At 39.0% G+C, this 15,263-nt stretch overlaps 1 protein-coding gene across 1 annotated transcript in view; it reads left to right on the top strand.

Annotated features, from left to right (window-relative positions):
- Positions 1 to 14,988, top strand: part of ptpn11a (protein tyrosine phosphatase non-receptor type 11a) — a 31,612-nt gene extending 16,624 nt beyond the window's left edge. The window contains exons 12-16 of the mRNA XM_088617692.1: positions 16 to 83; positions 294 to 445; positions 2,463 to 2,575; positions 3,202 to 3,303; positions 3,771 to 14,988. Of these exons, the coding sequence (XP_088473818.1) occupies positions 16 to 83; positions 294 to 445; positions 2,463 to 2,575; positions 3,202 to 3,271 (403 nt within the window). The 3' untranslated portion in view covers positions 3,272 to 3,303; positions 3,771 to 14,988. The remainder of the gene's footprint in view (positions 1 to 15; positions 84 to 293; positions 446 to 2,462; positions 2,576 to 3,201; positions 3,304 to 3,770) is intronic.
- The last annotated feature ends 275 nt before the right edge of the window (positions 14,989 to 15,263 follow it).

The raw sequence follows: 15,263 nt of genomic DNA, 5'->3' as shown, positions 1-15,263 counted from the left end.
ATTTTGTTATTTCAGTGCTGGCATTGGACGGACGGGAACATTTATTGTAATAGACATCCTAATTGATATAATCAGAGAAAAGGGTAAGTGGGGAAGAAACTATAGTTACAATAAGTCTCTTTAAATGCATGATATTAAATCTCTCCTCGTTAATTCTAAAATGTTAGTATAAGCATCTCATGTATTTATTTGTATATCTGATTAATAACGAGGAATTGGATCTTATTGTCTGTTATCCTGCATGTCTTGGGTCACCTGTACAGAGAAGAATGTTGTCTGGCCTTGTCTTGCAGGGGTGGACTGCGATATCGATGTTCCCAAAACCATCCAGATGGTGCGATCTCAGCGTTCAGGGATGGTGCAGACAGAGGCGCAGTACCGGTTTATATACATGGCTGTGCAGCACTATATTGAGACTCTGCAGCGTAGGATTTTAGAGGAGCAGGTAACTTCTGTGGCCAGTCCTCTTTGTAACACAAAGTAAAAAACGTTCCTATCACTCCTCCTAAATTCCATAAAAAAGGAGACTCTTTAGCTTGTTGCTGGGATTACAGTTTTGAATGGTCTTGCTGAAAGTTGCAATGATTTGTTGTTCACTCACACATGACCTGCAAACCTGCGCCATAAACCGTGGTGAAAGGATACACCCCCTTGAGAGTTTATGGTTTAACATTTGACCTTCATGTACTAACAGTACATAAAACTAACATCACTTGACAAATAACACACAAATTCTTCTTGTAGTCATTACTTAAAAAACATCAGCCAGCATTCAGTATAACTCTGTGTGGGGGGGAAAAAAGTGCGCCAATAGTTCTGCCATCTCAGTTAAGAGGGTGTGTAGAATCAGGCACACCAAAATGTACAAACAATTAGTTGAGCATCACTGAAAGTGATCATTTTTATTGCCAGTGTAGCTGTTGGAGGACACACTGACTTGACTCTGGCCATGCATGGAAAAGCACAGGAAACCATCTGTACTGGCTTGGCACAACCAAAGTCAGAACTGCCTGACCTTCAGCAACATGACAGAATTTTATTGTACTTGTTAAAGTAGCTGATTAGTAAGACTACATATAAGTGCCCCTAGGACTAGGTGTTTGTTGCTATTTTAGGGTAATGGGGATCAAGCGACCTTCTCGCATGGGGGGGGGGGAACTCCAACACTGATGTCATTGGAGTTCTGCAGCTCTGTCGCAGGTGCCCTCTGGTGGCGGCTCTGCTGTCATTGCACTCCGTTCACACGAGTCACAAGTGGTTTCCTCACCACTGTGTCCAGTACAGGGTGGTCCCAGCCTGTCCCAGCAAACAAGAGGTGCAAGGCTGGATACACTCCTCCCTCGGACACAAACGCACGGGCACTCACACCTCGGCCAATTTTCCCTACCAGTACGTCTGGACTGTGGGAGGAAACCTGTGCAAACACAGGGGAAATGTACAAGCTCCACGCATACAGCACCCCAGGAACTGAAACCCTGGGCCCCAGCACTGCGAGAGAGAAATGCTCACCATTGCACCACCGGTGTTGCCCTTTTGATATTGTCCTCTAAGGGACATTACTAAATGTATCATTAATACCAGTTCTTATTAACTATTGCAAACATTCAATTGTGACAAACAGTTAAGCATTCAGGCCGGATGCAATGTGAAAGATTTGATCAGAAGGGCAATTGCCTACCTGAAGTTTTGTGAGCAAATTTAGTCATCAAAATGTTGATTTATGCGACAAAAAAATAAATTTTAAAATTGTCCCATCTTTAAGAGTCTCGGTGATTACACAGTAATAAATGCAGGCTGTTTGTTCCGGATTTTATTTTTTTAATCAACTTGCATTGAATTAAAAGGTTTATTGAATAAAAACATCAGATTAATTTGCATTCATTATTAAAAAAACAAAATATGTTTCACTGTGAAGTCCTAGTGCTATATTAATGTGTGGATAACGGTTAAATCAGTATAATCAATGACCAAAGTGTCTGATAAAATTGTACAACTGCACATCTGGCTTTGATTTGGAACTGGATCCAGGGCTCCAGCACTGCAAGGCCGCAGTGCTAACTACTGCATGACTGTGCAGCCCCAGATTTTACATTGCATCCTTAAAATTTTTGTAGTAAGGGAATGAGTTTTGTTCCAATTTTTCGTCACAGTTTCCGTCACTTCACGATCTTCTCTACTGAGATGATAGCATAGTTCCCATCTGGCCATGCCTGGCAAGCGGGTGGCAGATGCTGGTGGAAATGCCTGTTTTTACATCTGGGCCCCACCTGTCCAGCACAAAGCATGTAGATTGCCATCAAAGGTGATGATGAGAGCTTGGGAATGTTCTCAAAGTGCTTTGCAACAGGGATGTTAGCAGCACATGGGACGTGTTGTATTGACTTAAAAATCCTTATCCATCGCTAGGATGGCCATGTATGTGCCACCATCTTTTCTCATGCTTCTTTTTCTCGTCTTTGCAGAAGAGCAAGATAAAAGGCAGGGAGTATACCAATATAAAATATTCACTCTCAGATCTAACGGGAGGGGACCAGAGCCCGCTACCGCCCTGCACCCCTACGTCAGCCTGCGCTGAGTGAGTAATTGACTGATGCTTTTTATCCCATGTGGCTTACATTGATCTACATTTGTGCAGCTGGGAATCTTACCAGAGCAGCTGGATTGACTTAAACCTGCTTTACAGTGCAATAGTAGGAACCCCCAGCCTTCCAGCTACAAGGCGAAACCTTAAACGCTGCTCCACACTGCAGCTCACGCTACTAGGGGCTGCACTAACAACAGACAGGTCATGAAAGTGCAGTGGATAATATTTGGCTTCATTAGAGAACAATAATATTAGAGTAAACTAGGGTAAGTAGCACAGCCAACCTGGTGTAAAGGGCATCCATGAGTTTGTGAAAAATGCACAGTGCAGACTGTTTATTTCCTGATCCAACAGATTTCCATAACACAATGTATTTAATTTCCCTTGACTCCTGGTTCGTCATACAATGTGCACTGAATCTGTCCCTCTCTTCGGATACTAGCTGTTGCATGCCTTTGTGATGCAGTAGTGTGGCCTCCCCCCCCAACCTTCACGGCTTGTGGAAAACACACGTGTTCTGAAGATCTTGGGGCATGATGGAATGACCTTTAGCCATTTTGTAACCACTGCAGCTGCATCAGGGTTGGAGACATTAATTGTTTTTCTTCCATTTACAGAATGAGAGACGACAGCTCGAGAGTCTACGAAAATGTGGGTTTAATGCAACAGCAGAAGAGTTTCAGATGAGAATTACCCTATTTGATGTCCTAGTTAATGAGGTAACCCGCATCAGGGGCTAAAGTGTATGTAAAGTGACACAATACGGTGAAGCTCGATATACCCTTTTCACTGCTGTGTTTGCAGTGTTTTGATGGTTCTTCACTGATCCCAGAACTGAGCAGCTGATATTTAGTTCTAAATTTGGGAATCCTAACACTTCTGTAGTTCATCATAAGCAATGTAGTAATACTTTTAATAGTATTTCTGCTAACAGTTTAATTTTTAGAAGTAAATAGTTATCAACTGTAAAAACATACAAAATAGGTTGGTGCCAATTGTAATATTATAAAATTTTATTTTAGGTGTTGGGGGGGAAAAATACAAATAATTTTGTAGGACGTGATGTTTACATGAACAATGAAATTGAAATATGCTAGAGGTATGCAGGTTAGGGTTATGTAGGTTTTGCAGGTTAAAGCATGATCACTGCGTTTTCACTAGTTTTGCCTGTGGTTTTGTTTTCCAGGAACCTGTTTTTAGTTTGTTGTAAACCGCACCAGAATGCCTGAGAAGTGATTGTGAAAAAAGGAGAAGATGAAGACTGAATATCTGAAGGCGAGAGTCTACGGATGATGTTAATCCTTTCATTGTTCATGTAAAGTAGTTTTTTTTTTAATCCTGTGTGCAAACCATTTTGATCATTGTGGAGCCTTACTCTAAAAATCCAAATTATTTATTTTAATTTTAATTTTGTTCGTGTCTCCTGATATTCGATTTTCTTTTGGAAAGCTGTGGTTGGATCCAGGGTATGAGAACAGGATGTAGGCCACAATTAACGTTTTTTGTTAATTTGTTCAGTTTTTGGTTGTAGGGAAGACTTGCACACTTCTGATTGCTAACTGTCCACATGTTTTTATTTATTTTGTAAAGGATGGTGTATAAGTGTTGAAAAGAAGATCAATGAATTGCAGAGGAAGGACGCATCTTGTGCCAAACAATAGTGGTTTATCAGTCTGAGTGATATTTAAGCCTTTTTTCACTCTCCATTTCAGTCTTCTTTAGAGTCATAATTTTTTTCTGCAGACTTGAAGGGATCCTTTTAAATGCAAAAGGGCGATTTACAGGGGTAGTACGAAGCATTCCTGCCCAACTGCATTGTCAACGGGATCCTGTGGGTTTCCTCAATGGAAATGCTGAATGAGGCATTCTGGGCAGGCTGGTGCTTGTCAGCCTTCTACTCTAATGAGGGGTTTCATGATAGCTGAACATGCTGATACCCTAAAAACCTCAGTCTTTGTTCTTTTAAACTTTTTAAACCATTCAGTAAATAAAATCTCATGAACATTTCAAAGCGCTTTTCAGTAGCCTCTAACAAACGGTAGAGATTGTGTCCCTTAGTTTCCCATTCAGCAGTACAGCACTGCCCCCTCACCGGATGGGGACTCCAGTCTTGGATCCTGGGCAGAGCTCCATGGTGAAGGGAATTGCATTCAGGTCTGGGTTCTCAACCTGCCATTAAGGTTAACATGGTGTCCCTGGTGAAGTCCGCGATCTTGGTGTTTCTTGGATGCGTTGGTGCATTTTCCAAGCTCAAGTGTGAGTCACAAAAGTTTAAGGTCAGATTTAACTGTAATGTGGGTACAGACTAATGAATCAGCCACTACAGTGTGGCTCGGTAGATTGTTCCAAATACCCGTTTTTTAAAATTATTGTTTAAATTGTTTAATCAAAGCTTAAATGATTGATTGTGTGACCAAGGATTCAGTTAAGACCTTTTAATTTCCTGGTCCCCTTAGACCTCTATAAGCAGCTTTATAGACCAATGGGTTTTTGTTACTTAATTCAGTGTCAGGTACCAGATTGACAATGTTTCAGGCACTGTATTTGCAGGACTCCATATCCGATATAGATTTTCTTTGATATTGGTAAGGATGTTATGATCAGCTGGAACATCTTTAGAAGTTGTGGTGTGATGGTTTCAAAATAGTGATCAGATGAGATTTCTAATTCTTGCAAGTTTCACTCTGAAGATGAGTCCCGATTGTTTCTGTAGTGTATATTTGTGATGTGAGGTGGCATGATGGTTTGGAAGTCAGCACTGTGCCTCACAGCTTGGGTTGGGTTGTGGCCTGAATTCTGGTCGGGGTGTCTTCTGTGTGGAGTTTGTGCGTTTTCCCCATGTTTGTGTTGGTCTGGGTTCTCTGGTCTCCTCTCGCATCCCAAAGACATGCTTGATACGTTTGGAGGATCAAGTGAATTGTCCCTGTGTGCTTGTGTGTCCTGCAAGCACTGGCATCCTGTGGGATATAATTCTGCCTTGTCCTCTGCACTGCCCAGATAGGACCTTTGAAGAAATCTTGCAGTCTGATAACAGATAGGTGGATGTTTCTTGTGTATTCAGGAATTTCAGGAAAGGTTAATGTTGAAAGGGCAGGAGAGTGTTGATTTAAATTGCTTATATACAATATGCAAAGCCATGTGCAGTCCATTTCTGTAAGCAGTAATTTTGGATTGCAAATGGCTTGTTCTTTGTATCTGGTTAAGCAATAATTGGGATTGACGAGTTGTATTGAGTAATGGTAAATAAAAATGAAATGGAGCAAAGACCAGGTTGGTGCAGGAGTCTGTTTGATTACAGTCTGAAAAAGATTTGGTAATGTGTGCAGCATGTTTCACTGTTTTCTTACAGTGTGCTCTTGGACTTTTTGAGGTGGCTTCACCGGGATTTTTTTTTTAACCACTGAAATACCTACCTTTATTCTACAACATTATTTTAAAGAAATAAGTATAAGTTCATTGGGTCACTCGTGACCTAACATTTTTCAAGGAAGAAAAGAATAAACACTCTTCTTATGCTTTGCACATGTTGTGCCAAGTGTTACCTTATGTATGTTGGTTGACAGGTTATTTTGAGTAAAAACCTGAAAAGTTCAAAATGCAATTGCCACTGACGCCTATACTGTAATGTAGATCTTTTATGCCCAAATGTTATTACTTTGTAGAACAGGAAAACATTAAAATGTGCATCTTGACACACGTCCTGCATCTTAATGCATAACACCACGTGAGTAAAAAGACACAAGCAATTGCTTAGAACTGGGCATCGTGCAGAGCCTGATGTAGACAGGGCTATGAGTGCCAATGTACTGTAGACAAATTGTATTGCATTATCTAGGAGGATCTCCTCATTCAATACTGAAAGGTTGTCTGCATGCCATGATTGCCCCTGTTAAGGTTCTTAAAAAAAGTTATGTGTACTGGCATACAGATTTGAAGGTATATTGAAATGTATGATTTTTTTTGTCTACAATATGCATGCACAATCTGGGTTTCCAAACTTGCTGCATCTCTCTCCAGTATATTTAATTGAATGTGTTGCACCTTCACAGCATATCCAATCCATAAGTAGTACTTGGTACTTGCTGACAGCTACATTATTTTAAAACTTTACATATAAAGTATTAATGAATTTAATATTTTGTATGTAGGTGTAAAATTCCTGCAATGCTTATTTCTTACATAAAAATTTCCTCCAGCCATTTCAAACAGACAGTATTGCCTTCAGTTTAACACTGTTTTTGTGTTTTATAATAAAGGTATATAGTTAATTTTTCTATTTAGCTGGTATGTGATTTGAACCACAAAACAAATGCAAAAATAGCAACACTACTATGAAATCCTGCCGTGGTAAATGCTAAACGCATTTATCCTGTGGCTGAGCTGACATGAATCCGGGTTACTTTGCTCATAATACTAGTTTTGGAGGCCAGTGCAAACCCCATTGAGAAGGAACAGCACACTGACTGTTCAGACAGGCTGGCACTAGCTCTACAGCTGTTGCTCTGGGTAGAAAAGGTGTATTACCTGCAAGTCAGGGATACTTTATTCAATAGTAATGCAAGCTTTGAGAAATGTTCTGGCACAATGTGTTTCTAAAAGGTGCCTTATTCTGTACTGGAACCTATATGTAAAGTAGAAGTACACAAAGACAACTAACTAATAGAGTTAGATCTTGATTTGTTCCCTTCCTAGTGAGTTACATTTTGTATAAGAAAGACATTGAAATAAATTGCACCATGTCGGAAGTAGTGCTGATTTCTTTTGCTAGTTTTTACCAGACTGATGTGCCTGTCGATTGATATCACTTAATTACTCAGCTGGAGCTCCGAGACCTATTGGTACTGATTCTAACTGTCAGAGCTGTGCTTTGCTTTATGACATGATAACCATGATCTTAGAGCTATCAAAGAGGTTATCGGTGAGTGATATTGAAAAGAACATGTAGATTAAAAACTTATCTAAAGGCAGGGAATCAAATCTTGAAACAAGCTTTCAACAAGTACCTCTGTTTTAAGATGTAACTGAAACCAGTAAAGTGGAATATCCCAAACCCCCTTACAATTGCTAGCAGGTCTCCCTTCCTGTCAGTGCAAGAATTTATACTGAGTGAAAAAAACTTTGCTGGCACACACAACTGCAGCAATTCACTGAAGTATTATTGAAATTTTCCAGATCTTTTTTTTGTAACAAAGTGCAAGCATTTTATTGAAAAGACATTACAAGTAAATGTATTATGCAGATGAACATTGGTCATTAATGGGGATTATAGACAGGAAATCCTGGGTTAGTTGTGGGTGTGCCCGCAGAATCCAAGACCTCGATCTCTTTAACAATTGGACTGTTGTGCACAGCAATTAGTGCATCTGTGTAACACTGTCTATATGCACCCTTGGTTCGTTGCTAAAAGCACAGCTGATGTGTCAGCCTCCAACAAACTGATGGCACGAAGACAGTGTTCCTGTGTGGAGAATTTCATTCTTTTCCTGGTCTCATCAGGCTTGACATAGAATGGGCTAAGCTCCCTGTTCCCCATGCCTGCTCATGTCAGCCTGGTAATGTGTAACATTGTCTCTCTTGGGTGATTAATCACAACAATAGTACTGGAGTCTATGCAGTATTCAGGACCTATATACTTTTTCTAAAATATACATACATAAAGGTGTCTTTTTATGCTTAAAAATAAGTGGTTTCAAGTATATTTGCCTTTGTGGCATGAAACCTCCCTCAGGAAGCTCAAGAGGAGATTTTCACCTGCTCTTAAAGCTTTGTAAAACATCTGTTCAAAGGCAGTAATTTAGTAAAAATTGTGAGATTAGATTTTTTTTTTTACATTGTTTTTAACAACCATAGTCTGGCATTAGCATGATTTAATATGCTCAAATCCAGCTCTTTCAGGGAAATTGGGTTTTGCACTGCTGTAGTTGAACACATGGTGGCGCTGTGTAGTCTTGATATAGAAGGTGGTTTGACTTCTGGTCCTTTTTTGGAACATCATGATGACTTGTCATAATGCAAGATTTTCCACATCTGCCGTTACATTTATTTTCCCTTGAATATTTTAACAGTTTTGTTGTTGTCATTGTGTGCAGCATCATTACCAGGATCCATTTTATGTTTAAAGTGTTAAAGGTCATGGTCTGAAAATATGTAAAATACTTGTCACATGAATAGTGTCAAAAAGTTCGGTTTTAACTTCTGCAATTAGAACATTTTAAGTAACATTGTAATGAGTATAAGCAATTATATAGCACTTTTGACCCCTGGCGCTCCCGGAGTGCTTGAAGTACAGAAACTGACTCACTTCATCCCCTGAAGAGCAGCCCTGGCTGACGATATGCAGGAGCCATGAGGCACCAGCAGCTCAAGCAGAGGACTGAGAAACAGCTTCACTGATAGATGAAAGGGGAAATACAGCATGGTGATATTGTACAGTCCCAGAGAGGAGGTTAGTCAGCATGTCAGGGTTGACAGCTCCTGCTCTTTTGAAGATTATAATAGATTTAAAATGGTTTTGTAGTAGTAATGAACATCAGCTAGTCTTTCCTAATATTTGAGTCTTAATATTTTTTGCTTGTTTTTATCCATATTTTGAATTTCTTACAGCCCTATGCATGCAATTTGTTTACGTTATACACATTAGTCCACTTTCTGATTCTGCAGATTTTTCTTTGATAAATATTTCATTAAATCTGTTTTATAGCTTATGAGGCAGATTGTGAAAATGTTTAGAGAGGAGAAGATGATAAATAATATAATAGCCAGGTGCATTTTCCACTAATCGTCTCTGAGCAGCCTTTCTATAGCCACAGAACTCTATACCCTGCTTCGGTCTGTTAAAGTGTAAACAACTGGAGTGAGTCAATGAGATAAGATTGGATTTGAGCAGGAGGGGAAATGGGGGGGGGGGGGGGGAAACTGGGATCTAACTTTTTTTTTTTTTTTGGCCTATGTACACCTAACCTGTATATCACAGATACCCTATTTTAAATGGTTGTATGCATCCTAGATTTTAGGGTGAAAATGTCTTGATTCCATTTCCTATCTGGAGTGAAGTGATATTTGGGACGCTGTGGAGCAATTCTTGGTCAGAATATCTCTGTTGTGCCCTGGACAGGCAACAGACGGTTACAGACATGGCATTTCAGAATATTGGCTAGTGGGTCTTTAATACAGGAAGGCTGTGGTGATGAATGATGAATTTTCTCTTATTGTACATCATTGCAATACTTATTGCCATTGTTACTGTGTCCTAAGTATATTTAGGGATATTTACCTGTTACCGGCTGGTCATTGTGTGCTCCATGGAAATCATCTTTATTCTCTCTCTGTAGCCCAGCACCCCTCCACCCCCATCCACGGTTGCAGGACCATTTGCACAGCAGCACTTTCCTAGATTCATTACTAGTTTTCATTATTTTCACGTATGTGTTATTCTCTAACCCCCAGCTCTACCAGGCTCAAGCCACAAGCCTAACCAACTTGCCAAAATGGATATAATAAGCTGGTTGTGTGTAAGTTTTAGGAGCGCATGATTGCATATGGATTGTTGTGAAATTAGTATAACTGAACGTTTTTTAGAGGAGAGGTGTAGTGTGCAAAAGCATACTGGGACTGGAGTAAAGTAAACTAAGACAGATCTATAGTTTGTTTTAGGAAAAAAAAGCTCAACTTTTTCCCTTTCATCTTTTATTTCAGTCTATAGTACCTGTCTTTTAGCTTTGTCTGCCTGATGTCCTTCCCTCTTGCCACAGGAGTTTTCTGTATTGCTTCCACTAGCAGGTTTTAAACTACTAGATATGACTGTAAGACCTGTAAGCAATTATCAGCATTAAGTGATGACAAAAATGCCTCTTTGAAACTGTACCTGGTGGGTTGTAATATTATTGAAATGGTTTTGTTTCAATGAGACAAATAATAACTGTTTGGACATGAGCTTTTGAGCATTTTAGGGGCATTCCATGTGGTTTTGCAGGGTAGATCTAGTTATTTTTTTATCGGCAATTTTAGTTTCCGATCAGTTCCATGATGGCGTCCTGCAGCCTGTTCATGAACTTCTCCCTTGTGATCAGCTGCACCATGCCTGTCCGCAGCCTGTTCATGAACTGCTCCCTCGTGATCAGCTGCAACATGGCTGTCCGCAGCCTGTTTGTGAATAGCTCTATCATGTGATATTGGAGGACCAGTGAAATTGTGAACTAGATGTAAAGTAAGCATTCACATACTGTATGATGTGTGTGTGTGTGTGTATATATATATATAAGTTCAGGTGGGTAGCTGCGTCAGCGTGCATTGGCTGCAAAGGAACAAGTAATAGATTTATTCCATGCTGAAAAAAAGAAGAAAGAGAACACAACGTTTCGGCCGTGGACACCTGAAGAAGGCTCCACGGCCGAAACGTTGTGTTCTCTTTCTTCTTTTTTTCAGCATGGAATAAACCTATTACTTGTTCCTATATATATAAAGTTACCATTCAAATTTATTGCTATATTCTATATTCAAGCACCTGGCAATTCAATTTCAAATTGCCAAATTAAAACAAGTAATGCAGGTAATTTAGTTTGCTTTAATATAGAGGAGAAAAACTAAGTAAAAATATTTCAGCAAAATTATCAGCATTTTATCCTCCTGAGGTTTCTTGTGCTGACATACTGCAATAGAAAATGTGCAAGGTCACACTTCAGTATTTGCTTGGCTGTTGCCGTTGTAAAATTTCATTTCCAAAGTAGATGAGTGTGGAAGTTTAGATTTTACAGAGTGGTTGCTGCAATGCTGATAAATGTCTCTAAGGCGTATGAAGTCAAGTAGCACTGTGCAAGATGCACAGTTAATTTCCTGGATGTAAGCAGCTCTTTTTAGCTACAACTCGTGTTGTAAAAAAACAACATGCCGCTGCAGCTGTGCTTTTATACTGCCAGTCGTGTCCTCCAGGAGTATTTCTCTCGTTTAATATTAAAGGATGGGGATGAAGATTCTTTGCTCACTAGTGAATGAGCAAAGGCCTTACATAGTTTGATGAATAGAGAAAGATGTACTGTAATTACAAGTTATTTTTTTAAACCTAGTGAAAAAATTAAGACTGTTGCAGCAGAATGTTTACGAAATGTAAACACTTCTTTAAAAATGTAATTATCAATCCACATATGGGACTCTGTACTTGAATTATGAGCAGTGCTGCTTACGTGGTAGTTATTTATCAAAAGGGGGTAATGTCTAACGGTGGAGAAAGAGAAATTGGGCAGTCATGCCACATACTTCAGAAAATTAGCAGATGTGGATGCAATAAATGGTATAAAGATGTAGTAAAGGTTTTCATGGCTTGGGTGCAAAGAATCCATTTGTGTCTTTTTATGCTACAAGGCTTTTAGTAACATTTCTGCTTCCCTGATTCCTTACTTTAAATCACACAGGAAAAAGCATAGTGTCTTGCCTTTTATGCCACCTACAGTACATTGTTAATTTCAAGGTCTTATGGGTTAATGTAGCTAGATGTGGTTCTGTGTTAGTAAAGTAGATGTAGCAGAATATGTGCGAAAGTCTGGAAGGATGTCTCAGTAGTACACATTCAAAGTAGTTTTTAGGGGATAAGAGATGTAAAAAGAACAAATTCCCATTGCTATGTTAAAGGAAGATAGTGTACATTGCCTAAAGGCAGTTAAACAACTTTGCAAAAAAACAGATAAATGCAAACACTAGAGTGTTCATTCAAGTACGCTAATATATTTGTTCATGCAAATAGCAGGAAACGTGAGTGTGCTGATACCATGCCAAGGGCTTTAAAAACAACACTATAGTGTATACCTGAATCAATCTGCTAATAAAGAAAGGCTGAAAAGAGTCAAGCATCTAGAAAATAATCCCAGGGCTTTGTTGATTAAAAATATTTCAACGGTTTTACATATGTTTAATAATGGTGAGTTTGATAGCACTGTTTAAGCAAGAAAGATTGAAGGACCTCCGCTTGCAGCAGCATGGAATAGCATTATAGAAAGCCAGCTATAGGAATTTCAGCAGTAAATTGTGCTTCCCAGTGGAGGTGGAGCGCGGCTTGGAACTTTCGCTGTGTAATGCAGTCAATCAGTGACGCTCGGAGCGCTGTATCTATCTGAGCCCAATTCCCGATTATCCATCTTTTGTCTACTTTTGAAAATTCCGAGGTCAGTGTAATTGGAAGTCTGCCATTGACGTACCCTAACAGTTAATTATCCTGGACTCGCCTGGAGCAGCTGCAGTGCGGTCAGGTTTGTTGTAAGAGTTAACAATGCAGTGAAATTCACACATTGGGGAAACATGCTTTCAAGGGTCTTTGCATGTTTATATTCATACTGTACTTCACTGAGCCCATAACACTGGTGAGAGTATTGCTTAGCTTTTGCTGACTGTTTATCAGTCCGATTTTATCTGGCTTAGCCATTTCAAAATGAGGGAGTACTGATGGGTTGCCTTGATTTAAAAAAAAAAACCTTTTTGTATGTGACACTTAATTATAAGCAGTCTCGGATGCTGGCACCTGCAATTAATTGAGGTAATACTGAAGGAGATCAGCACAATTATTACTTGATCATTATTTTTGATCGTTAGATATTGTGGATTTGTGACTGAAATGTCTATACTGCTCTTGTCTTGGTCATGATTCCTTTATGTTTTGGATGTTGTTGCTGTAATCTAATTTTTAAGCAAGGTCAGGCATGTGTGCTCTCCAGGAACCGTGATGCTTGGGCATGGTGTAGAGACATCACGAGTGTGTGTCTATAACCAGCTCCCGAGTCGTGACTCTGTGGGATCTTCAAAGAAAGGAACTTGAGAATTTTCTTCTTTCGGAAGGCCTGTTCTCTTCCTGTTTCGCTCCAGGCATCTTGTCCCTTCGTTTCGTGAGAACCACCTGAGATGGCCTATGCCAGAGCTCTTTCAAATTTTTTGATACCTATCTTACATTTCTTTAAAGCATATATGTTTATTTTTTAAACTTCATATTTTTAATGTGGGCTCACTTTCAGGAAACAGTAAGGAATAGATTACACTAAATGTGAATTTTATCATCCTAAATATATAAATAAAAATGGGAAAATGTTGAACTCAATGCAAAGACTATATTTTTTAACTCTTATATATTGTATATGAATATCTTGTAGAGGAGAATGTACTCAATTTAAATAACTAAACCTTAATAAAATACACTATGTTTAACCAGGCAGTTTCTTTTTTCACCAGGATTTTAGTAATATATTTTTGTTGCAGGTCTTTGGGAGAAATTGAGCCTTTCTATACATTGATTGTTAAGGTTTACTTGAGTGTATGCGCAGTGTATCATTTCTGGTTACCATGTGACATTCTGCTTCTTGATTGTATATGATAAAGACAAGCTCACACCTTTTATGATGTATGGCCTTCTTGTCCCTAAACATCATGTATTGTATGCACAGTAGATTATTTGTGTAGCTGTAATGTACAGAAGCTTTACTAAATGTTGGTACAGTATATATGTGTTTGTGTATATATAATATAGATAAACTACAGTTCAATGGGCTATGCAGTTTCCCTGAAGTGGTTTATTTCAATGAAATTAAACTGCTTGAAGTGGTTTATACTGTATACAACACGGCTACCATTTGGTAGTTTAAATGGTGAAAATTCAAAGACTTGTTAAAGTTTAGTTTAAACTGGTAACTTATTAGGTACGTACGTCAGTAGCGGTAAATGGAACTAGTGATTAGTTATAAAATGTCTGATACGGAATTGAAAGTGTAGTGGTCTGTAGTTATGAGATGACCTGATATCTGACTGGTCTGCAAGCCATGATGAAGGCTTTCTGAGCCCTACAGTCATGTTAAGCTGGTTAGCCAATCAGAAGTTATTTTTGAGCCGTGTTTGTTATACTATATACATGCACACATATATACAGTATATACAGGTATGCCTTGACTGTAAAGTTATTCCTTTTCATTCCCAAACTACGGCGGAATATACAGAATGATTGCAGTTTGGGAGTCAACAGGAAACGGGATGAATGATGTAACCTTATAGTCTATTTATGTGTACAGCCCTACCATAAAAAAATGAGCAGCCTTATAGATGGGGGGGTGGGGGGGAATGAGTGTGCATAATATAATGCTGAGCAGAAAAAGGAGCACACACTTCAGTTTAATTCAGGATTCAGGGCCTGACAGACTCAGGCATTTCATCTATTTCACAACAAACTGGACAACATCAGTGAACTTGAGATGCTTGTTTTAATATGGCTGGGCTCTGTTTTTGTGTGTATATGTGTATATTTTTTAAGGTATACATGGGTGTTAGCTTGATTGCTTTGATATCTGTCATGACCTTTATTGATGCAAGCATACAAAAATGTATTGGTAAATTGTATTAAAACTAAACCATAGGATTAAAATCATTTTATACCAGTGTGCATAATCTCATTCTTCCATTATATTGAAATGTTGTCGGAAACTAGGTGCTAAAATATGCTTTTACTTAAAGTTTGAAAGTTACATGTTTCATAAAAACACAAGTTCACAGCTTTTTCTGTGCCTGGCTTGGTATAATATTTGACAATTGTTGTTGGCAGATTTCCTCAAGCTCTCTCAAGACTCTTGAGGGTTGCTTATGGACACCAGTTTTCAAATCGGTACCACCATTCCCAAAGAGAGATTATCTCTCCGTCTGTTCTCTCACTGGTTTA

Source organism: Lepisosteus platostomus, chromosome 24 (assembly GCF_059453375.1).
Source record: "Lepisosteus platostomus isolate fLepPlt1 chromosome 24, fLepPlt1.hap1, whole genome shotgun sequence".
Lineage (NCBI taxonomy): Eukaryota > Metazoa > Chordata > Actinopteri > Semionotiformes > Lepisosteidae > Lepisosteus > Lepisosteus platostomus.
This window is presented reverse-complemented; position numbering and strand designations above follow the sequence as displayed.